This window comes from Salvelinus alpinus, chromosome 27 (assembly GCF_045679555.1).
Source record: "Salvelinus alpinus chromosome 27, SLU_Salpinus.1, whole genome shotgun sequence".
In the NCBI taxonomy this organism is placed as follows: domain Eukaryota; kingdom Metazoa; phylum Chordata; class Actinopteri; order Salmoniformes; family Salmonidae; genus Salvelinus; species Salvelinus alpinus.
In genome coordinates, this window is record NC_092112.1 from 27,655,194 (window position 1) to 27,680,813 (window position 25,620).

General features: G+C 44.2%; 1 protein-coding gene across 1 annotated transcript in view; it reads right to left on the reverse strand.

Moving 5' to 3' along the window:
* slc35f1 (solute carrier family 35 member F1) overlaps positions 1–25,620 on the reverse strand; it is a 155,620-nt gene that overhangs the window by 80,535 nt on the left and 49,465 nt on the right. The window contains exon 2 of the mRNA XM_071370071.1: positions 7,840–8,015. Coding sequence (XP_071226172.1) covers positions 7,840–8,015 — 176 coding nt within the window. The remainder of the gene's footprint in view (positions 1–7,839; positions 8,016–25,620) is intronic.

Genomic DNA, 25,620 nt, shown 5'->3' on the forward strand with positions numbered 1-25,620 from the left:
AGCAAACCAAACGATTATGTTAGGTGAGTGCCTATTCACAGAATAACACAGCCATTTTTCCAGCAAAAGAGAGGATTCACAAAAAGCAGAAATATAGATAAAATGAATCACTAACCTTTGATGATCTTCATCAGATGACACTCATAGGACTTCATGTTACACAATACATGTATGTTTTGTTCGGTAAAGTTCATATTTATATCCAAAAATCTGAGTTTACATTGGCGCCTTACGTTCAGAAGTTCACTAAAAGCAGATGAAATGTCAAAAAGTTCCGTAACAGTCAGTAGAAACATGTCAAACGATGTATTGAATCAATCTTTAGGATGTTTTTAACATAATTCTTCAATAATGCTCCAACCGGAGAATTCCTTTGTCTTCAGAAAAGCAAATGGAACGGTAGCAAACTCTCATGTGAACGCGCATGGTCAGCTCGTGGCTGCTGGCAGACCTCTGACTCATTCCACTCTCCTTCGCCCACACCTCACAGTAGAAGCATCAGACAAGGTTCTAAAGACTATTGACATCTAGTGGAAGCCTTAGGAAGTGCAACATTACCAATATCCCACTATCTTCAATAGGAGCTCAGTTGAAATTCGACCAACCTTTTTGCCTGTCATATGTGTTCTGTTATACTCACAGACATCATTCAAACAGTTTTAGAAACTTCAGAGTGTTTTCTATCCAAATCTACAAATAATATGCATATTCTAGCTTTTATGGCTTTGTAGCAGGCCGTTTACTCTGGGCATGCTTTTCATCCGGACTTGAAAATACTGCCCCCTATGAATAAGTTCAGGAGTAAAATAATGACTTTAATGGCTGTGATAGAAGAAAACTGAGAAAGCAATCCTGTACAGACGAAAAAAATATTCCAAAACAGAAAAAAACTCAAAAACAACCTCACCCGAGCATCCTCCTCCCACTCCTGCTGACTTTCGCAGATTCTGCCTTTACTTTCCTGAAGTTGCCGGTAATAGACTACAATTGGAGTCTGCAACCTTACTCATGTGGAATGCCAATTTCTTTTACAATTTCTACCGATCTGCGTGCCAGTTATGGTTTTCATATGCACATTTTCATGGAACAGTTTCATTTAATTTATAATAATGTCTTCGTATCTCAAAAGCATTGTCATGTGGTTAATCAAAATTCTATCGAAATCTAAGAGGTCTGTCCATGATAAAGCGCTGCTTTCTTGACATCTACAGTGCCTTCAGAAAGTATTCATACCCCTTGACTTATTCCACATTTTGCTGTGTTACAGACTGAATTCAAAATGGATTAAATATACTTTTTTTTCCTCACCCATCCACACACAATACCCCATAAATATAAAGTGTAAACATGTTTTTAGACATTTATTAAAAATGAAATACAGTTTCCTCCATCAGCTCTCCATCACCCCATCTAGATTGCACACGTTCAACCCTGATGTTTTAGATGTGGCTCAGATGAAGGAACATTCCTCCATTCCACTTGGCAGTGTTCAAAATTACACAGTTTCTGGCAGGGGGCATGCGATACCATATCCTCAATTCATGGGGTTCCATTCCCTTTAGTCCCGGAGGTCTGTCTACTGGGTAACTTTACTAATTCCAATCTGAGGCAAAGCCATACTATAAAGCTAAAATAAATATTGCTAGCGATTGCCAAGAAATGTATAGCCTTGAAATGGAAATCGGATTCCCCCCTGCCAGTTGCAATGTGGCTATCAGAAGTTAAAAGTTGTATCTCACTGGAGAAAACCACTTACTGCTTGAGGAATAAGTTAGACATTTGACAGAACTTGGCAACCTTTTGACTATTTGGAGAATCTCCCCTCACATCATATTGATTGTATCTCTAAATAATCCTCACGTAATGTTTCACATTTAATGTATAATATGTAACCTACGGCATATGATCTAGTGTCTCATTATTTTTTATTATTACTTTCATTTATTGCATATATATATATATATATTTTTTTTTTTTACACTCGTCTGTTGTCTTGTAAGGTTATTGTCACTGTTATATTGTCTAATATCTTTTTATTTTTGTTTTGAATATTCTTAATTGGAAAATGCTAAAATATTTTTTTAATGAAATGCAGAATTCTCATTTACACGAGTGTTCACACCCCTGAGTCAATACATGCTAGAATCACCTTCTGTGAGTCTTTTTGGGTAAGTCTCTAGGAGCTTTGCACCACTGGATTGTACAATAGTTAAACATTATCCTTTAAAAAATGATTCAAGCTCTATCAAATTGGTTGTTGATCACTGCTAGATAGCCATTTTCAAGTCTTGCCATAGTCGATGTAAGTTAAAACTGTAACTAGGCCACTCAGGAACATTCAATGTCGTATTGGTAAGCAACTCCAGTGTATATTTGGCCTTGTGTTTTAGGTTATTGTTGTCCTGCTGAAATTTGAATTTGTCTCCCAGTGTCTGTTGGAAAGCAGACAACCAGGTTTTCCTCTAGGATTTGGCCTGTGCTTAGCTCTATTCCATGTATTTGTATCCAAAAAAACTCCCTTGCTGATGACAAGCATACACATAACATGATGCAGCAATCACCATGCTTGACAATATGAAGAGTGGTACTGTAACGGTGTTCCTCCTCCTCTTCATACGAAGAGGAGGAGTAGTGATTCGACCAAGGCGCAGCGGGTTGTGAATACATAATGATTTATTTACAAGACGAACTAAACACACGAAGAACACTTGATATATTACAAAACAACAAAACGATGTAGACAGACCTGGACGACGAACTTACATGAAACACAGAACGAACGAACAGGAAAATGACTACACAAAATGACGAACGCACGAAACAGTCCCGTATGGTGTAACATAGACACAGACACAGGAGACAACCACCCACAAACAAACCGTGTGAAAACACCTACCTTAATATGACTCTCAATCAGAGGAAATGAAAAACACCTGCCTCTAATTGAGAGCCATATTAGGTCACCCTTTAAACCAACATAGAAACAGAAAACATAGACTGCCCACCCAAACTCACGTCCTGACCAACTAACACATACAAAACTAACAGAAAACAGGTCAGGAACGTGACATAACCCCCCCCTTAAGGTGCGAACTCCGGGCGCACCAGCACAAAGTTTAGGGGAGGGTCTGGGTGGGCATCTGACCACGGTGGTGGCTCAGGCTCTGGGCGAGGTCCCCACCCCACCATAGTCAATCCCAGCTTCCGTTTCCCCCTACGACTGACCACCCTCCTATTCCACCCACTTAATTTCCTGGGTAACATCGAGACAAGGGGCAGCACCGGGATAAGGTAGTTCAGGACAGAGATATAGCACAGGACAGAGAGGTAGGTCAGGATAGAGAGGTAGCTCAGGATAGAGGGGCAACTCCGGACTGAAAGGCAGCTCCGGACAGAGAGACAGCTCTGGACTGAGGGGCAGTTCTGGATTAATGGCCGCTCTGGGCTGAGCGGCAGCTCATGACTGGCTGACGGCTCTGGACGCTCATGGCTGGCTGACGGCTCTGGACGCTCATGGCTGGCTGACGGCTCTGGACGCTCATGGCTGGCTGACGGCTCTGGACGCTCATGGCTGGCTGACGGCTCTGGACGCTCATGGCTGGCTGGCGGCTCTGGCAGATCCTGTCTGGTTGGCGGCTCTGGCAGATCCTGTCTGGTTGGCGGCTCTGGCAGATCCTGTCTGGTTGGCGGCTCTGGCAGATCCTGTCTGGTTGGCGGCTCTGGCAGATCCTGTCTGGTTGGCGGCTCTGGCAGATCCTGTCTGGTTGGCGGCTCTGGCAGATCCTGTCTGGTTGGCGGCTCTGGCAGATCCTGTCTGGTTGGCGGCTCTGGCAGATCCTGTCTAGTTGGCGGCTCTGGCAGATCCTGTCTGGTTGGTGGCTCTGGCAGATCCTGTCTGGCGAATGGCTCTAGCGGCTCCTGACTGACTAACGGCTCTGACGGCTCGGGACAGACGGGCGGCTCGGCTCGGGACAGACGGATGGCTCAGACGGCGCTGGGGAGACTGATGGCTCAGACGGCGCTGGGGAGACTGATGGCTCAGACGGCGCTGGGGAGACGGATGGCTCAGACGGCGCTGGGGAGACGGATGGCTCAGACGGCGCTGGGGAGACGGATGGCTCAGATGGCGCTGAGGAGACGGATGGCTCAGACGGCGCTGGGGAGACGGATGGCTCAGATGGCTCTGAGGAGACGGATGGCTCAGATGGCGCTGCGGAGACGGATGGCTCAGACTGATCCTGTCTAGCGGAAGGCTTTGGCTGCTCCTGTCTGGCGGAAAGCTCTAGCGGCTCCTGTCTGGCGGAAGGCTCTAGCGGCTCCTGTCTGGCGGAAGGCTCTGTAGACTCATGGCAGACGGGCGGCTTTGCAGGCTCATGGCAGACGGGCGGCTTTGAAGGCTCAATACAGACGGGCAGTTCATGCGGCGCTTGGCAGACGGACAGTTCAGGCGCCGTTGGGCAGACGGCAGACTCTGGCCGGCTGAGACGCACTGTAGGCCTGGTACGTGGTGCCGGAACTGGAGGCACCGGACTGGAGACACGCACTTCAAGCCTAGTGCGGGGAGCAGGGACAGGGCACACTGACCTCTCGAAGCGCACTATAGGCCTGGTGCGTGGTACCGGCACTGGTGGCACCGGGCTGAGTGCACGCACATCAGGACGAGTACGGGGAGAAGGAACAGTGTGTACAGGGCTCTGGAGACGCACAGGTGGCTTAGTGCGTGGTGCCGGAACTGGAGGCAGTGGGCTGGAGACACGCACCATAGGGAGAGTGCGTGGAGGAGGAACAGGGCTCTGGAGACGCACTGGAAACCTGGTGCGTAGTGTAGGCACTGGTGGTACTGGGCTGGGGCGGGGAGGTAGCGCCGGAAATACCGGACCGTGCAAGCGTACTGGCTCCCTTGAGCATTGAGCCTGCCCAACCTTACCTGGTTGAATGCTCCCCGTCGCCCGACCAGTGCGGGGAGGTGGAATAACCCGCACCGGGCTATGTAGGCGAACCGGGGACACCATGCGTAAGGCTGGTGCCATGTAAGCCGGCCCAAAGAGACGTACTGGTGGCCAGATATGTAGGGCCGGCTTCATGACATCCGGCTCAATACTCAATCTAGCCCTACCAGTGCGGGGAGGTGGAATAACCCGCACCGGGCTATGCACATGTACAGGAGACACCGTGCGCTCTACTGCGTAACACGGTGTCTGCCCGTACTCCCGCTCTCCACGGTTAGCCTGGGAAGTGGGCGCAGGTCTCCTACCTGCCCTTGGCCCACTACCTCTTAGCCCCCCCCAATAAATTTTTGGGTAGTACTCACGGGCTTTTCGGGCTTCCGTGCTAGACGCGTCCCCTCATAACGCCGGTTCCCTTCTCCGGTTGCCTCTGCTCTCCTCAGTGCCTCCAGCTGTTCCCATGGGAGGCGATCCCTTCCAGCCAGGATCTCCTCCCATGTGTAGCAACCTTTACCGTCCAAAACATCCTCCCATGTCCATTCCTCCTTCTTGCGCTGTCCCTTCCTCCCGTTACACCGCTGCTTGATCTTTTGTTGGTGGGTGATTCTGTAACGGTGTTCCTCCTCCTCTTCATACGAAGAGGAGGAGTAGTGATTCGACCAAGGCGCAGCGGGTTGTGAATACATAATGATTTATTTACAAGACGAACTAAACACACGAAGAACACTTGATATATTACAAAACAACAAAACGATGTAGACAGACCTGGACGACGAACTTACATGAAACACAGAACGAACGAACAGGAAAATGACTACACAAAATGACGAACGCACGAAACAGTCCCGTATGGTGTAACATAGACACAGACACAGGAGACAACCACCCACAAACAAACCGTGTGAAAACACCTACCTTAATATGACTCTCAATCAGAGGAAATGAAAAACACCTGCCTCTAATTGAGAGCCATATTAGGTCACCCTTTAAACCAACATAGAAACAGAAAACATAGACTGCCCACCCAAACTCACGTCCTGACCAACTAACACATACAAAACTAACAGAAAACAGGTCAGGAACGTGACAGGTACTCAGTGATGTGTTGTTTTGGATTTGCTCCAAACATAACTTTGTATTCAGTGCATAACGTTAATTTCTTTGCAATTTTTTTTTGCAGTTTTACTTTAGTGCTTTAATGCAAAAAGGATGCATGTTTTGGAATATTTGTATTCTGTACAGGCTTCCTTTTTTCACTCTGTGAATTTGGTTAGTTTTGTGGAGTAACTACCTAAAATGCTGTTGATCTATTCAGTTTTCCCCTATCACAGTTAATAAACTCTGTAACTGTTTTTAAAGTCACCATTGGCCTCATGGTGAAATCCCTGAGAAGATTGCATCCTCAGTTAGGAAGGACACCTGCATCTTTGTAGTGACTGGGTGCATTGATACACCATGCAAACTGTAATTAATAACTACACCATGCTCAAAGGAATATTCAATGTCTGCTTTTTTATATTCCCATCTACCAATGGGTGTCCTTCTTTGCTAGGCATTGGAAACAAAAATAGAACTGTTTGGCCATAATGACTATCATTATGTTTGGAGGAAAAAGGGGGATGCTTGCAAGCCGAAGAACACCATCCCAACCGTGAAGCATGGGGGAGGCAGCATCATGTTGTGGGGGTGCTTTGCTGCAGGAGGGACTGGTGCACTTCACAAAATAGATGGCATCATGAGGTAGGAAAATTATGTGGATATATTGAAGCAACATCTCAAGACATCAGTCAGGAAGTTAAAGCTTGGTCGCAAATGGGTCTTCCAAATGGAAAATGACCCCAAGCATACTCCCAAAGTTCGGAAGGACAACAAAGTCAAGGTATTGGAGTGGCCATCACAAAGCCCTGACCTCAATCCTATAGAACATTTGTGGGCAGAACTGAAAAAGCGTGTGTGAGCAAGGAGGCCTACACACCTGACTCAGTTACACCAGCTCTGTCAGGAGGAATGGGCCAAAATTCACACAACGTATTGTGGGAAGCTTGTGGAAGGCTACCCGAAACATTTGACCCAAGTTAAACAATTTAAAGGCAATGCTACCGAATACTAATTGGGTGTATGTAAACTTCTGACCCACTGGGAATGTGATGAAAGAAATAAAAGCTGAAATAAATCATTCTCTCTACTATTATTCTGACATTTCACATTCTTAAAAAAAAGTTGTGATCCTAACTGACCTAAAACAGGGAATTTTTTACCAGGATTAAATGTCAGGAATTGTGGAAAACTGAGTTTAAACGTATTTGGCGTAAAATGTAAGTAAACTTCCGACTTCCAACTGTAGGAAGATTAAAGTTTGACCAGAACAGAGCAGCACGTATTGCACTTAGATTTACATGGAGGGCGAATGTCAGTGGTATGCGTGTCAATCTCTCCTGGCTCAAAGTTGAGAAGAGACTGACTGGTCTTTGTCCGAGGTGTTGATGGGTTAAAGGTATCAAACTGTCTATTCAAGTTCAGACACTCATCGGTACCACACAAGACTTGCAGCCAGAGGTCTCGTCACAGTCCCCAGGTCCAGAACAGAGGCTTGGAAACGCACAGTATTAAATAGAGCCATGACTACATGAAACTCTGCCACCCCAAGTAACTCAAGCTAGCATTAAAACAATTTTTTTTTTTATAAAAGAACACCTTGCTGGGTACTGTGAAGAGACAGACATTTTTTAATATTTTGTATTGTATTTTGCATTATATTATATTGTATTATATTGTTATGTATATTATTATTTGTGTTTTGTTTCCTTTTTGGACCCCAGGAAGAATTGGGGAACATAATAAAATATTGTGTCTGTGTATGCTTGCATGACTGCATGCGTGTCCAGTGTCATACCTTGCCTGACGGCGAGCGTGGTGGTGTAGACTAGGAACAGAAGGATGTAGTTGAGAAAGCTCTGGAACACGGGCGTGTTGGCGTGGTATTCATGAGCCAGGTACTTGCTGGTCAGCCCGATGCCACAGACGAGCAGAGACAAGACCTGGCCCAGAGCCAGAGTTACCAGAAGTTCCCTGGAGAGGAGAGGGAGGAAAGAAGACATTACAGCACAGCTACTAAACCACAGACTGGAAAGGGCATTGGAACACAGCTTGTGTACTACAGTACATTCACATAGAGTGCATTCGGAAAGTATCCAGACCCCTTGACTTTTTCCACATTTTGTTACGTTACAATTTACTAAATAGTTTTCTTACTTCAATCCACACAATACCACATAATGACAAATCAAAAACTGTTTTTTTATTTTTCCAATCCCCCATATTTTTGGGGTAAATACTGTATATATATATCCATACACGTATGCATACATATACACATATATACATACACATACCTATATAGACATACTTTTTTAAAGAATATACCTTTATTATTATTCCCCGCAAACCCTACCACCGATCCCCCAATTGGAGTAAACTAATAAACGCTTCTGCTTTTACCTTCAATTTATACATCTTATACACATTTTACAGACACAGTCTACTTTACAATAGTTCTCTCTTGTTTGTTCTTAGTCCTTCCTCTATTTCTGATGTCCATCCAGTTTGATTTCTATTTGTAACGGTGCTATTTCACAAAAGTTCCGAACCTATATACATTTTACAGATCCCGTATGCTTTACATTGTTTATCTTGTTATTAGTCCCACTCTTCAGCTCTATTCAACCCCTCCCATCTATCTCTCAACATCCTCCATTTTGGATTTCTATTTGCCATATATTTTTCAACTGTGCAGTGATGCTTCACAAAATAATTGAACCTTCCTATTCTCATAGCTTCTACAGATTGTAAATTAAAAATAAACATTTTTGCTAAAATAATTATTATATTATTGATTGATTGACTATGGCTTTTCAAATCCCCCAGTATTGCTATCTGTAGCGTTAGTTCTAGGCAAATGTTGCAATTCTTCAGCCATTCCTGGACCTGTGACCAAAAACTAGCTACATATGGACAATACCAAAATAAATGATCTAATGACTCTGCCTCCTCACAGCAGAATCTGCAGAGCTGTGAAGATTGTATCCCCCATATATATATAACATTCTATTAGTTGCAAGAACTTTGTATAGTCATTTAAATTGAAAAATTTGAAGTTTTGAATCCGGCATTGTTTTGCGTATCAATTCATAAACCATGTGCCATGGAATGGGTACATCGGAAATCTCTTCCCAACTATTTTGCAATTTATATGGCACAGCTGTCAGTTTTTTGGTCCTTAAATTAAATTGGTATATGTTTTTATTTATCACACTTTTCTTTAACCATTTATGTTCTTTAATATAGGGCCGACATACAAGTTCCTTACTTTTTTCCCCTTCTACTTGCCTCTCCCATTTTTGTGGTAATGCTGCAATTAATTGGTTGTAATTTTGGGTAGAGCATACATTTCCATATGTCTGTGTTAGCTGCATGTGTGACATACAGTGGGGAGAACAAGTATTTGATACACTGCCGATTTTGCAGGTTTTCCTACTTACAAAGCATGTAGAGGTCTGTAATTTTTATCATAGGTACACTTCAACTGTGAGAGACAGAATCTAAAACAAAAATCCAGAAAATCACATTGTATGATTTTTAAGTAATTCATTAGCATTTTATTGCATGACATAAGTATCAGAAAAGCAGAACTTAATATTTGGTACAGAAACCTTTGTTTGCAATTACAGAGATCATACGTTTCCTGTAGTTCTTGACCAGGTTTGCACACACTGCAGCAGGGATTTTGGCCCACTCCTCCATACAGACCTTCTCCAGATCCTTCAGGTTTCGGGGCTGTCGCTGGGCAATACGGACTTTCAGCTCCCTCCAAAGATTTTCTATTGGGTTCAGGTCTGGAGACTGGCTAGGCCACTCCAGGACCTTGAGATGCTTCTTACAGAGCCACTCCTTAGTTGCCCTGGCTGTGTGTTTCGGGTCGTTGTCATGCTGGAAGACCCAGCCACGACCCATCTTCAATGCTCTTACTGAGGGAAGGAGGTTGTTGGCCAAGATCTCACGATACATGGCCCCATCCATCCTCCCCTCAATACGGTACAGTCGTCCTGTCCCCTTTGCAGAAAAGCATCCCCAAAGAATGATGTTTCCACCTCCATGCTTCACGGTTGGGATGGTGTTCTTGGGGTTGTACTCATCCGTCTTCTTCCTCCAAACACGGCGAGTGGAGTTTAGACCAAAAAGCTCTATTTTTGTCTCATCAGACCACATGACCTCCTCCCATTCCTCCTCTGGATCATCCAGATGGTCATTGGCAAACTTCAGACGGGCTGGCTTGAGCAGGGGGACCTTGCGTGCGCTGCAGGATTTTAATCCATGACAGCGTAGTGTGTTACTAATGGTTTTCTTTGAGACTGTGGTCCCAGCTCTCTTCAGGTCATTGACCAGGTCCTGCCGTGTAGTTCTGGGCTGATCCCTCACCTTCCTCATGATCGTTGATGCCCCACGAGGTGAGATCTTGCATGGAGCCCCAGACCGAGGGTGATTGACCGTCATCTTGAACTTCTTCCATTTTCTAATAATTGCGCCAACAGTTGTTGCCTTCTCACCAAGCTGCTTGCCTATTGTCCTGTAGCCCATCCCAGCCTTGTGCAGGTCTACAATTTAACCCTGATGTCCTTACACAGCTCTCTGGTCTTGGCCATTGTGGAGAGGTTGGAGTCTGTTTGATTGAGTGTGTGGACAGGTGTCTTTTATACAGGTAACGAGTTCAAACAGGTGCAGTTAATACAGGTAATGAGTGGAGAACAGGAGGGCTTCTTAAAGAAAAACTAACAGGTCTGTGAGAGCCGGAAATCTTACTGGTTGGTAGGTGATCAAATACTTATGTCATGCAATAAAATGCAAATTAATTACTTAAAAATCATACAATGTGATTTTCTGGATTTGTGTTTTAGATTCCGTCTCTCACAGTTGATGTGTACCTATGATAAAAAATTACAGACCTCTACATGCTTTGTAAGTAGGAAAACCTGCAAAATCGGCAGTGTATCAAATACTTGTTCTCCCCACTGTATATAAACTCCAGTTGTACTTTATCAAAAGCCTTTTCAAAATCAGCTATGAAAACCAGGCCTGGTGTATCGTCCATGTAAAAAACCTGTCTGATTAGGATGAATAATATCTGACAAAACTTTTTTAATTCTATGCGCCAAGCATTTTGCTAGGATTTTTGCATCACTGAAGTGTAAGAGGTCTCCAATTTTTTAAATGGACTGGATCTTTATATATACCACTTGGGTCCTGTTTCAGTAATAATGATATCAGACCTTCTTGTTGCGTGTGTGATAATCTACCATTTATATAGGAGTGGTTAAAACAAGCTAATAATGGTCCTTTGAGTATATCAAAAACAGTTTTGTATACTTCCACTGATATGCCATCCAGCCCTGGAGTTTTCCCATCCTTAAAGGTCGCAATTGCATCAAGCAGTTCCTCCTCTGTAATTTGGCTTTCACAAGAGTCTTTCTGTACAGATGTTAATTTTACATTATTATTAGGAAAAAAATCTTTCAAAATATCATTTGGTGTATCATGCGTGACTCCATCATTTGTAACAAGTTTTAATACATTTTTTTTGGTAGCATTTCTATATTGAAGATTGAAAAAGAATTTGGTGCATTTTCCCCCATATTCCATCCAGTTTGCTTTATTTTTTATAATATATTACACTGGATCTTTCTTGAATAAGTTCCTCCATTTCTTTTTGTTTTTCCTCTAACTTATTCTGTGCCTCTATGGTACCGTTTTTATTGCTATCTAACTGTACTGTTAGTCCTTCAATTTCCTTTGTTAATATGGACTCTTTTGATCTAAATTGCTTTTGTTTTATTGATGAGTACTGAATTGCATTGCCTCTAAAGGCACACTTAAATGTGTCCTATACAAATCTGCTATACCTATGTTATGTCTGAAAAAGTAAGTTATAAATTCTTCTGTCCTAGTTCTAAACAATTTATCATCTAGTAGGCTTTGATTAAATTTCCAATATCCTCGCCCACGTGGAAATTCTGTAAGAGTAATATATATGCCAATTATGTGATGATCCGACCGCATTCTGTCCCCTATCAACACTTTTTAAACTTTTGGTGCCAGAGAGAATGGTATAAGAAAGTAGTCAAGACGACTAGCTTGATTAAGCCTCCGCCATTTATCTCACTAGGTCAGGGTATTTAAGTCTCCATATATCCACTAATTCCAATATATCCATGACATTCATGATTTCCTTAAGTGCCGGAGGGTGACAGTTTGTAGTGTGATTTCCTTTCCGGTCCATAGAGGTATTTAAGACCGTATTAAAATCTCCCACCATAATAATAGTGTTGCTTGTAGAGTTGATAAATTCTTATATATATTTTCAAAGAAGCTTGGATCATCATTATTCGGACCGTATAGGTTAATAAGCCATATCTGTTTATGGTCCAATAACATATTTAAAATAATCCATCTACCTTGAGGATCTGTTTGGACAATTTGCACATTTGGATCAAAATGATTGTTAATTAAAACCATCACCCCTTTTGAATTTCTTTGCCCATGGGAGAAATATATTTCGCCCCCCCCAGTTCTTTTTCCACAAAACTTCATCTAAAACTGTTTAATGGGTTTCCTGTAAACAATAGATATTATATTCCTTCTCTTTTAGTCAGGTAAATACTGATCGTCTTTTCTTATTATCTGCTAGGCCATTACAATTGTAACTGGCTATACTTATTTCACCACTTACCATAATGAGACACAACTTTCAATTCTTTTTGTCAAAATATATGTTTGTAAACGTACCATTAAAAAGTAACATGATGATTGAGTGTCTATATAGCTGTACCATGATATTTGCATTTCTACTAAGTAAACCTCCAATTGGTCCCTACTATTCCACCCGCTAAAAGCCATCCTCATCCCGAGTTGGGTTGTCATCCCAATGCCCGGCAGACCACCCTCGACCCCCTGTATCCCATAGCCCTGAACCGACTGGGATCCATCCTTTGAAAAGAGCATACAGTGCCATTTACCGAATTGAAGTAGATCAACTGCCAAATGCATTTCCATCGCTCTCACCTCGATTTGTATTATATAGCTGTGGATCATCCTCTATTGTCCCTAAAATATTTTACTCCTTCGCAACAGTTGTGGGATACACACATACACCCACACACACTCAACCCTTACCCCCACACAACCATAAGCTCACTTTCTCAACAATTGCACCATCCCAGAGCCCAACTCAAGATAGGTCTTGATTTACAAATGCACTTGCAGTCGCAGCTGCATGAGAAGGCCTGCAAGACCGTGCAAAAAATGGGCAAAAATTGAGAGATTTTATTTACCATTGTCACATCCTAGATGATGGAGGTCAAATGTACACCTTCTTCCTGAAACACCCACAACACGGTCACCCGTATTGACCATATTCCCAAGCATCTCCATGCAGTCCGACTTTGATTTTGTGCCACCAGGGTCACAATAATATATCCCCTCTCTGAATGTCCGAGTGTGACCCCCTCCCCAAGGGTTACTGCAGCTAGTGTTGCCAGCACTGCCACTGCCTGGGTGGGGGCACCCCACCGGAATCCCCACCGGCTAGGTACAAGGTCGTCAAGGTCCTCATTAGCAGCTTTGAGAATTTCCTTGTGTAGTATGCTCTCCCTTTAGGGGGCTTTGGCTTTGCAGGACCAACCCTGACCAACCCAGGCTCAGAATCTTGAGGGGGCAGTGCTGCTCTTGGTCTCTGACCTCATTTTGGCTGCATACAGACCGCTTACAGCAGGCACATAAAACAGTTAGGGACTTCTCCTTAGTGTCTGGGTCATTCAGGTGAGTGTCTAGGGTATAGGGTCATGGACCGTACCATTAAAATAGGATCATAAATAAATAATTTGATATAAAAAATTTTTTTAAGTAGTTCCCCATGATAGGACAATAATAAATCAAATGTATCATTTATTTTCAAACTGTTCCACCATGATAGGACAATAAATAAGACGTATAATTCCTTATAAAAGTATATCCATCATCTGAACAACATTGAAAGCCCTCTCATACCCCGGCTCACAGCAATACATTGGCTCTGGGATATGCAACCATTTCATTACTCACTCACTCAACTTTCCAAACATAACAAATAAAAATAAAATTAAACACACACCACACCACTTTTTAGAAGTGTTAACAAATTCATAAAAACATTTAAAAATATCACATTTACATAAGTATTCAGACCCTTTAGTCAGTACTTTATTGAAGCACCTTTGGCAGCGATTACAGCCTCGAGTCTTCTTGGGTATGACGCTTGTCGTGGTAATTTTCTAATCAAAAGGAGAGACTTAGATTTCTTCAAAACTAGCAAACTTGATTAATATTTACTGCAGTAATGGAGCGTTAACGTTCACCCAATGATGTAAAGTTAAAGCCCAAATAAACTCTTTATAGTCTTCCTGAGTCCATGTGACGAAGAACATATGTAGAAATTATACAAAAAAGTTACATTGTCCACTCATTCAACAGACATCAAGATTTAAATGACACCAAATATCTGTTTCTAGTTCATTTACTGCTTGTTTATACAGAAATACTAATGTAACATAGGATACTAGGCCCTTCCCTCAGAATAAGGGAGTCCAGTATTCATCTGCCATGTGGGAGAAATAAACTGGAGGGAGGGTCTGCCTGGCACCGGCAGACAGGCACACAGACACTAATCATAGAATGGAATGCAGTCTTCAGGTTATCACCAAGCCATCGTAAAACTACTTTCAGCGTTAAACCTCAGAGGCTCCCCTCAGAAAAACAGACAGTGTGAATGTAGTAATATAGGAATATATTCTAATATAAAAGTAATGTGATTAACATAATGTTGTAATTCTACGACACGCTACAAGCTTGGCACACCTATATTTGGAGAGATTCTCCCATTCTTCTCTGCAGATCCTCTCAAGCTCTGTCAGGTTGGATGGGGAGCGTCGCTGCACAGTTATTTTCAGGTCTCTCCAGAGATGCGCGATCGGGTTCAAGCTGGGCCACTCAAGGACATTCAGAGACTTGTCCTGAAGCCACTCCTGCGTTGTCTTGGCTGTGTGCTTAGGGTCGTTGTCCTGTTGGAAGGTGAACCTTCGACCCAGTCTGAGGTCCTGAGCGCTCTGGAGCAGGTTTTCATCAAGGATCTCTCTGTACTTTGCTCCGTTCATCTTTACCTCAATTCGGGCTACTCTCCCGGTCCCTGCCGCTGAAAAACTTCCCCACATGCTGCCACCACCATGCTTCACCGTGGATGGTGCCAGGTTTCCTCCAGACGTGATGCTTGGCATTCAGGCCAAAGAGTTCAATCTTGGTTTCATCAGACCAGATAATCTTGTTTCTCATGGTCAGAGTCTTTTAGGTGCCTTTTGGCAAACACCAAGCGGGGTGTCATGTGCCTTTGACTGAGGAGTGGCTTCTATCTGGCCACTCTATCATAAAGGCCTGATTGGTGGAGTGCTGCAAAGATGGTTGTCCTTCTGGAAGGTTCTCCCATCTCCACAGAGGAACTCTGGAGCTCTGGAGTGACCATCAGGTTCTTGGTCACCTTCCTTACCAAGGCCCTTCCCCCCCCGATTGCTCAGTTCTTCCATTTAAATGTTCTTTCCATTGAAGAATGATGGAGGCCAGTGTGTTCTTGGGGACCGTCAATGCTGCAAAACAATTTTGGTACCCTCCCCCAGATCTGTGCCTCGACACAATCCTGTCTCAAAGCTCTACGGACAATTCCTTCAACCTCATGGCTTGGTTTTTCTCTGACATGCACTGTCAACTGCGGGACCTTATATAGACAGGTTTGTGCCTTTCCAAATCATGTCCAATCAATTGAATTTACCACAGGTGGCCTCCAATCAAGTTGTAGAAACATCTCAAGGATGATCAATGGAAACAGGATGCACCTGAGCTCAATTTCGAGTCTCATAGCAAAGGGTCTGAATACTTCTGTAAATAAGGTATTTAAAAACCTGTTTTCGCTTTGTCATTATGGGGTATTGTGTGTATATTGATAAGGACATTTTTTATTTAATACATTTTAGTATAAGGCAAAAACGTAACAAAATGTGGAAAAAGTCAAGGGGTCTGAATACTTTCTGAATGCACTGTAACCGCATGGCCAGTGAACAGAAGGTTCTGGTCTTTCATTTCAAATATCCTTATGCCTGTGTATTTAGGCATCCATGGTCAGGTGACATGGTCTGGTAAAAACTCATGGCCCTAGCTACAACAGCAGATCATCATGTGTCCATATCAACCACAGACCCTTCTCTCCATCCCACTGTCTCCCACAGAGTTGTCACCTTCTGAACTCATTACAACCTAGCCTCTCCAGCTCTGTAAGGCACATCCAGGTCTTCCAGTCTGATTTATATTAGGACAGGATTTCCAAACACCCTCCATCTGTCACACCCTCCATCTGTTTCACCTGTTCTTGTGATTGCTTCACCTTCTCCAGGTGTCGCTTATTTTCCCCAGTGTATTTATCCCAGTGTTTCCTGTCTCTCTGTGCCAGTTCGTCTTGTATGTTTTCAAGTCAACCAGCGTGTTTTCCCGTGCTCCTGTTTTCTATTCTCTTTTTCTAGTCTTCCCGGTTTTGACCCTTGCCTGTTATTTCTGGACTCCGTACCCGCCTGCCTGACCCTTCTGCCTGCCCTGACCTCGAGCCTGTCTGCCACACTTTACCTCTTGGACTCAGAATCTGGTTTTGACCTTTTGCCTGTCCACGACCATTCTCTTGCCTACTCCTTTTGGATTATAATTAAACTACAAAGACTCTAACCATCTGCCTCCTGTGTCTAGGTCTCACCTTGTGCCCTTATACCATCAGCCATTGTGACACTTAGCCTGGCTTCCTCTCCTTCTTCAACAGGAGGTTCGGGACACTGAGCTTCCTCACTGGGCTTACTGTACAGTGCTGTCTCAAATTAACCCCCATTCTCCATAAAATGTACTACTTCTGGCCAATGACATCCTCCTTTATTCCCATATGGTGCTCTACTATTGGCTATAACACTATATTCCCTTGTTTTGGCCCAAGCCTGAACACACACCACCTCTCATGCCACCTGTGGAGTCTTTGATTGTGTATGTGGTGAAATACAGTGGTGGGACCTGTCAGTCCTGGCTGGAGATGAAAGGGATTAAGAAAGAGCTGTCAATCAAGTCTAAAGACACACACACACACACACACACACACACACACACACACACACACACACACACACACACACACACACACACACACACACACACACACACACACACACACACACACACACACACACACACACACACACACCTCTCCCCCCTGCACAAATCAGCCCCTTCACTGCTCCCTCTACACCTACACACAGGCACAGGGACCAGGGAGAACACGCATGGGCACACACACACACTGGAAGAGACATGCACAAATGTAAAGCAGCTCCAACGCAATATCTGCATATCCAGTATAGAGCTGTAGTAAAGGACCAAAAAACAGGCATACATGCAATCCAGTCGATATACATTAATACTTGTTCCGTTGACTCAGTTCATTTAAAATCTCATTAGGAATGACTGGGAAATAATAGGAAGTGTGTGCGTCCTTATAGAGGAAAAGGCCAAAGAAACGAGGTACACAATAATATGATACAAACATGAAGACGTAAACCAGACAGATGCACAGTCAGCTCAGGGAAACCAATTAAAAGGGAAACCACTGCTACCCCTGGAGCCTGGACTGATAATTTCAGCAGCATGCAACAATTTCAGTGCCACAGACAAGTTATGATATTAAAAAAGGACAAGCACCAACAGTGACCTGATCTGAGTGTTTCATCTTAGTAAATATTCAGAGGTACTGCTTATGAGACACACTACAGGTGTGTTGTTATCATTGACTATACTTATTTTTTGTATACCCCCTTTTCTCCCCAATTTTGTGGTATCCAATTGGTAGTTACAGTCTTGTCCCATCGCTGCAACGCCGTACGGACTCGGGCCGAGAGCCGTGCGTCCTCCGAAACACAACCCACTGCTTCTTGACCCTCTGCTTGCTTAACCCGGAAGCCAGCCGCACCAATGTGTCAGAGGAAACACTGTACACCTGGCGACCGCCACAGGAGTCGTTAGCGCGCGATGGGACAAGAACAGCCCTGCCAGCCAAACCCTCTCCTAACCCGGATGATGCTGGGCCAATTGTGCACCGCCCCATGGGTCTCCCGGCTGCGACAGAGCCTGGACTTGAACCAGGATCTCTAGTGGCACAGCTAGCACTGCGATGCAGTGCCTTAGACCACTGCGCCACTCAGGAGGCCTGACTATGCTTATCATATAACAGCGTTCTTACAATGTTCTCCCTGTACACCAAGTCAGAACTGTAGAATAAATAAAGGGGGCATATAAGCAGACAATGAAAGTTCTTACAATATTTGATGATTACATTTCTCTAAGGTTCTAGGCTACATGTGCTCCACCAAGTCAGAACAGTAGGTGAAATTAAGAGGGGTAAAAATATCAAATGATTAGGGTGAGGCACACGGGCTACTAAAATGTTACTACACAACATCAAACCAAACCAAATCAAATGTTATTTGACACGTGCCGAATACAACAGGTGTAGGTAGACCTTACAGTGAAATGCTTACTTACAAGCCCTTAACCAACAATGCAGTTTTAAGATAAATAAGGCTATATACACAGGGTACTTAACATACAGTTAAGTTAGTATAACCTTCTTAGCTACAGTATACATATCTCCCTGGCATATTACATAATTTATGCAGCTGCATACAAGACATTTCTGCACTCACCTTGCTGTGTTGTGCTCACTTGAACAGGAAGGTGGCGCGGCTGAACAGGAAGATGAGCCCGAGTTCCCGACTTAAAATTCAGAGTTGGATGACCGTTCAAAACGTATTTTCCCTGTCGGAGCTCATCTTTTCCCCCCGAGTTCCCAGTTGTCACTGAAGTCAGATTTCCCAGTTCGCAGTTAACAGTTTTTTGAGCGCAGCAGAAATCATGCTGGATTGACAGCATGGCCAATGTTTATCATTTTAAGCTTGGAAAAGAGACCCTTAAACCCTACTTGGGACCACACAGCCACACTACTGAATAGCAGGCTAGTGATTGCTTTGCCATGTTTGCCATGTTTGCAGTTAGCCACTAATTCCTTCCAAACCATTCATTGTTGAATTTGCGATTTCCAACTTGTCCACTGGCCAATGAGCACCGACACATTTTACCTATAATTTCTCTTCATTATTTATTTTCATAATGACAAAGATTAAAAAGCATTTGCCAGTAGATTGTCGACTTGATTCATGATGATGACTGCTAGCTTGCTAGCTAAGATTTTGAAAGTATGATGTTGACATGATCAGTCCAATCAAAGTTACTGTACTTATAACGTGATTGGACGTCATTTGATCTGTTGCCAATGACCTTGAGCCTTCTTGGATGGGCACTTCTAATGTAACTCTATGGCAGCACCCAAGGGGCTTGAATTTTCGAGGACTACCCTTAGATTTGACGGTGACGTAGAGTAACAGAACACAGTCAATCACGGCACAACTAGAGAACATTACCCAATCATGACGCAACTAGAGAACATTACCCAATCACGGCACAACTAGAGAACATTACCCAATCACGGCACAACTAGAGAACATTACCCAATCACGGCACAACTAGAGAACATTACCCAATCACGGCACAACTAGAGAACATTACCCAATCACGGCACAACTAGAGAACATTACCCAATCATGACGCAACTAGAGAACATTACCCAATCAAGGCACAACTAGAGAACATTACCCAATCATGACGCAACTAGAGAACAACTGAAGCACCTGCATTTTGGAGCTGCCTTAAGAAAGAAAATAAAAGACCATGTTTGTATGCGGCTTTATTAACTCAATGAATTTTTATATTTTTTGCAAGCTGATATGTGTAGTAATGGCAAAATAACATGCAAAACAGCCCACAACAACAAAAAAGTGTTTTTATTTTACATTTCTAGTAGAAATGTGGGGCTCAAAACACCTGCCTGGAATGACAGGTCACCACTGCATACACTCTAGCCAGTCGATATACATTAATATTCGTTCCGTTGACTCAGTTCATTTAAAATCTCATTAGGAATGACTGGGAAATAATAGGAAGTGTGTGCGTCCTTATAGAGGAAAAGGTCAAATGCCAGCATTTGAAATTAGGTACACAATAATATGATACAAACACGAAGAGGTAAACCAGACAGACGCACAGTCAACTCAGGGAAACCAATTAGATCCACTGCTACTCCTGGAGCCTGGACTGATCATTTCAGCTGGAGGGGATTAGCATGCAACGCTTCCAGTGCCACAGACAAGTTGATATTAAAAAACTGAGGCGCTAAGGACAAGCCACAACAGTGACCTGACCTGAGTGTTTCAACTTAGATAATATTCAGAGGTGCTGCTTATGAGACACACTACTGAAGGTGTTGATATCATTGACTATACTTGCTCTGCTAATCACACGTATGTTAAATATGACCAAAAACCCTAAACATCAAAATACTTCATGCTCATCTCTCTGTGCTGAAATGCAAAGCAGTCTCACCACTCCCACATTTGGTTTACTATCAATTGATGTGTAATGTAGAGTTTCTCAACTCTTCACGGGTTCCGCCAAGGCTGTGTCGGTGGGTAATTCTGAGATAACGACATTATCTGATGGAGCAGAGATATACAACTGCTCCAAGCCTCTCTTTCTTCCTCTCTGTAGCTACAGAAGCCTATTGTGGAGAGTTTATTTTCCAATTTTCTCTCAGACACCTTTAATTACAGCTATAGGCTGTGAGCATTTCTGTGTGGAGCCAGATTCATAACACTAGGAGAAGCAGAGATGAGTCTGGGATGGGCAATGTAATGTTTGTTAGCTTGCATTACCCAGCTGAGCGTCAAAGGGCTTTAGTGTACATAAACTGCTGTGCTGATCATACTGTACTGTTAGGCCATTAGCAGCTGCTGATGGGATTTCAAATCACATTGGCTTAAATCTGCAAATGCACAGGTAGGCCTATACAGGCCCTGAGAGTTACTCTGAACACCTAAACCAGGGGTAATCAACACTTACCCTACGAGATCTGGAGCCTGCTAGTTTTCCATTCTACCTAATAATTAATTGCAGACACCTGGTGTCCCAGGTCTAAATCAGTCCCTGATGGGAACAATAAAAAAGGGTCCAGGGTTTAGTTTAAGGCACCTAAACATACACAGAATTCACTTTAAAGAGCAAATTGAGAAGTTCATACTACGGATGCATGATAGATCGGTGAACATATCGGAATCGGGTGATATTAGCTAAAAGTGCCAACATCGGTATCGGCCAATGTATAGTTTAACGCCCCGATGTGCAAAACCGATGTCAAAGCTGACGTGCATACCTATATAATGTAGGTACATGACATGCAACACAGCATTCCTAAACTAGCCCACAATGTCTGCTGTGTGAATCGAGCAGTCAACAAGTCGAGCAGTCATTTGAAAGAGTACCAAAATTTCAGCGAGACAACTCAAAGGCGAAATCCATTTAAGCCAAGATCAAGGAATTCATTGCCCTTGACTATCAACTGTTCTCTGTCGTGGGTGACGTTGACTTTCGTTGACTGGTCGAGCACCGGTACACACTACCAAGTGCACTATTTTTCAGATGTTGCCCTACCGGAGTTACACAGTAATAGCGTCACTGCTATTAGCTTCACGACATACATACTATGGAACGCCGTTTGGGTCTTTGTGTGTCAAAAAAGATACAGTAGCACTGTCAAAGCTGTACAAAAAAGTCTGCAAACACCGGCCACGAACGATGTTTACAATACCGCGTTGTAATAAAGCATAATTTGTTTGACCGCAACTTCTGGGGTAGCTAGCTTTAGCTTGGTACCTAGCTAGCACCAATACAACCAGCCTGAAAACAATGACCAGTAGAACCTTGCTCCCAAGGATGAAGCAGACTTGTGGAGGTATGCAAAAAAAAATCTGAGGTCCTGGCTGATTTTCTCATGTCAAGCACAGAGGCACTGAGTTTGAAGATCGGCCTTGAAATACACCCACAGGTACACCTTCAATTGACTCAAATTGTGTCAATTAGCCTATCAGAAGCTTCTAAAGCCATGACATCATTTTCTGGAATTTTCCAAGCTGTTTAAAGGCACAGTCAATTTAGTGTATGTAAACTTCTGACCCACTGGAATTATGATACAGTGAATTTATAAGTGAAATAATCTGTCTGTAAACAATTGTTGGAAAAATTACTTGTGTCATGCACAAAGTAGATGTCCTAACCGACTTACCAAAACTATACTTTGTTAACAAGAAATTTGTGGAATGGTTGAAAAACTAGTTTTAATCACTGCAACCTAAGTGTATGTAAACTTCCAACTTCAACTGTAGATAGTAACCAATTTAATTTCCTCTATGGCAATTATATTCAATATGGATATATTTTTATTTTTGTCCAATGACGACTTCTCCAAGTAGTATTACCTTAGTTGAGGCCTAAATTAATTAGGGTTGCATCTCTCTGAGTTCTCCCTTATAGAAGAGGCATCAATCTACCAAGTCCATCTCCCACTCTACATATTCTCTAGGAGACCCTTGTTTTCCTTTGACTTCCTCTCCACAAACATAGTCCCTACAGAAGCAAAATCATCCTTCAGCATCGCAAGTCCTTGGACAAAAAAACAACACACTGTAGTCAATCCCCTCTTGCCTTCAGTTTAGTAATTATGATCACACAGAGACAAATCAGGTAGAATAAGAATATGGACAACAGAGAGGACACACTTCATCAGCTGAATCACCCAGAGTGGGAGACATGGGATTAGATTCAGATTGTTTAATAGGCACATGTACAGGATTAAGGATACAAAAGAGAAAACTCAGGAAGCTACAGCTGCTTCAACACCCAAAAGCAGTGTTAGAGAGTATAAGGTCTATCCCAGACTTACTGTCGAGTTCTAAAACCTACATTATCACTTCATTATGTAGTCAGCTTCGGAGCGGCGACGAGGCAGAATGCCTGTAACTGAACATCTAACAATATACTGAAATTAATTGTGTCAACTATGCTGATGTGGATGTCAAACATATTCATAAATCACTACAAGCATATCTTGAGTGCCCTGTAATTCACATATCTATGATTAACAACATTTTCCAGCAAAGCTCTAATTCCAGAGAGAGAAAGAGAGAGAGAGAGAGAATTGTTTTATAAGACCATTTTTGTTGGATTTAACAAGGGAAATAAATGACATTTCTCCTGAGAAAATGACCCTGTCTGCGTTTCAAAGATGAGTCGAAGAGCATATGAAATAGTGCTTCAAGGTGGATTTGATGGGCCGGTATAAGACTACAAAAGAAAGGAGGTCAGGGGCATTTGAAAATGATTGCTTTGAGATATTTTACCACAGATATTTTACCACTGTGAGAGGTTATTGAGAGAGGGTACATGTAATTAAGAAAATAGCGACGACTTCAACACCAAAAAAAAAACACCAATTAAAGTTCAAACTCATAGGTAAATCAAGGGATAATGTGCATTCAAGTGATTACCCCGGCCATTAATTTCCCCTGAATCATATCTAGAAGCAACAAAGGCTCATTACTGTTCAGCTCCAGCCCTAGCTCCAGCCCCAGAGTTGCCCCCCCCAGCTCCAGCCCCAGAGTAGCCCCCCCCAGCTCCAGCCCCAGAGTAGCCCCCCAAGCTCCAGCCCCAGAGTAGCCCCCCCAGCTCCATCCCCAGCCCCAGAGTAGCCTACCCATCCCCAGCCCCAGAGTAGTCCCCCCAGCTCCAGCACCAGAGTAGCCCCCCCAGCTCCAGCCCCAGAGTAGCCCCCCCCCCAGCTCCAGCCCCAGAGTAGCCCCCACCCAGCTCCAGCCCCAGAGTAGCCCCCCCAGCTCCAGCCCCGGAGTAGCCCCCCTAGCTCCAGCCCCAGAGTAGCCCCCCCAGCTCCAGCCCCAGAGTAGCCCCCCCAACTCCAGCCTCAGAGTAGCCCCCCCAGCTCCAGCCCCAGAGTAGCCTACCCAGCTCCAGCCCCAGAGTAGCCCCCCCAGCTCCAGCCCCAGAGTATCCCCCCCAGCTCCAGCCCCAGAGTACCCCTCCCCAGCTCCAGCCCCAGAGTAGCCTCCCCATCTCCAGCCCCAGAGTAGCCCCTCCTGCTCCAGCCCCAGAGTATCCCCCCCCCAGCCCCAGCCCCAGAGTAGCCCTGCCCCAGCTCCAGCCCCAGAGTAGCCCCCCCAGCTCCAGCCCCAGAGTAGCCCCCCCAGCTCCAGCCCCAGAGTAGCCTACCCAGCTCCAGCCCCAGAGTAGCCCCCCAGCTCCAGCCCCAGAGTAGCCCCCCCAGCTCCAGCCCCAGAGTAGCCCCCCCAGCTCCAGCCCCAGAGTAGCCTACCCAGCTCCAGCCCCAGAGTAGACTACCCAGCTCCAGCCCCAGAGTCGTCTACCCAGCTCCAGCCCCAGAGTAGCCCCCCCCAGCTCCAGCCCCAGAGTAGATCCCCCAGCTCCAGCCCCAGAGTAGACTACCCAGCTCCAGCCCCAGAGTAGCCTACCCAGCTCCAGCCCCAGAGTAGACTACCCAGCTCCAGCCCCAGAGTAGTCTACCCAGCTCCAGCCCCAGAGTAGCCCCCCCCAGCTCCAGCCCCAGAGTAGATCCCCCAGCTCCAGCCCCAGAGTTGCCTCCCCAGCAAGCTCTGGGCGATATGGCCAGAAAATCATATAACAATGTTTTTCTTGTTTATTTTTTTCATAAAAAAAGTTTTAAATATCCTTCATGAGAAGTGCATGACCCTAGGGTGGCAACACACATTCTACGTGGTTTTAATGGGTCTCAATGGTGTTTTTACACAACCATTGATTTTCCTCTCACCATCCCTCCCTTACTCCCTCTCCTCCATATCCATACCTCTCACCATCATGTGTGTGCACCACCCTCCCTCTCTCCCTCCCACTCCATTCTCAAAGCCCAATCAAACACCACTTTACCCCAAATTACTTGAGTCCGTTTCGATCGGAATCGGCGGGATGACCTATAAAAGGCTCCATCTTCTTCCAAGAGTAAATATACAATTTAATTCCCTCCTGTTTGAGACGGGCAGAGAGGCTCCTTTTCAATAGACACTCTGCCTTGCTCTGTAGACTACTGAGAGACACCTCCACCTCCACAGCAGGAGAGAGAGAGATTGAGAAAGAGATAGTGCAGGAAAGTAGAGAGGAGCAATGAAATGACTGAGCAAGAGAGAGCCATCCTCCTGGTAATGAAAGGAAGAAGTGCGGTACACCTCCACAACTTACTCCAGCTTACTCCCTACTCCAGCTCTGGTACCCTGTTAGGCCTTCTCGGAGTGGGGTACCTCACATCCACCATAGTGGCTACACCATGGGTGTCACCGTAGGCACATCTAAAATTTAGAAGGGGAATGGGGGCGGGGGGGTTGTGTGAATGATTGTTTAATCCAAACTAGGTCACCTCCCACTGGAGACAGCCGGCTCAATTGCACAGATAAATGTTTTCTGGGAACAAAATCGTGTTCAATGGGCTTGTAGAATGGATGGGTCATCACCATATAAAGCAGATTACATT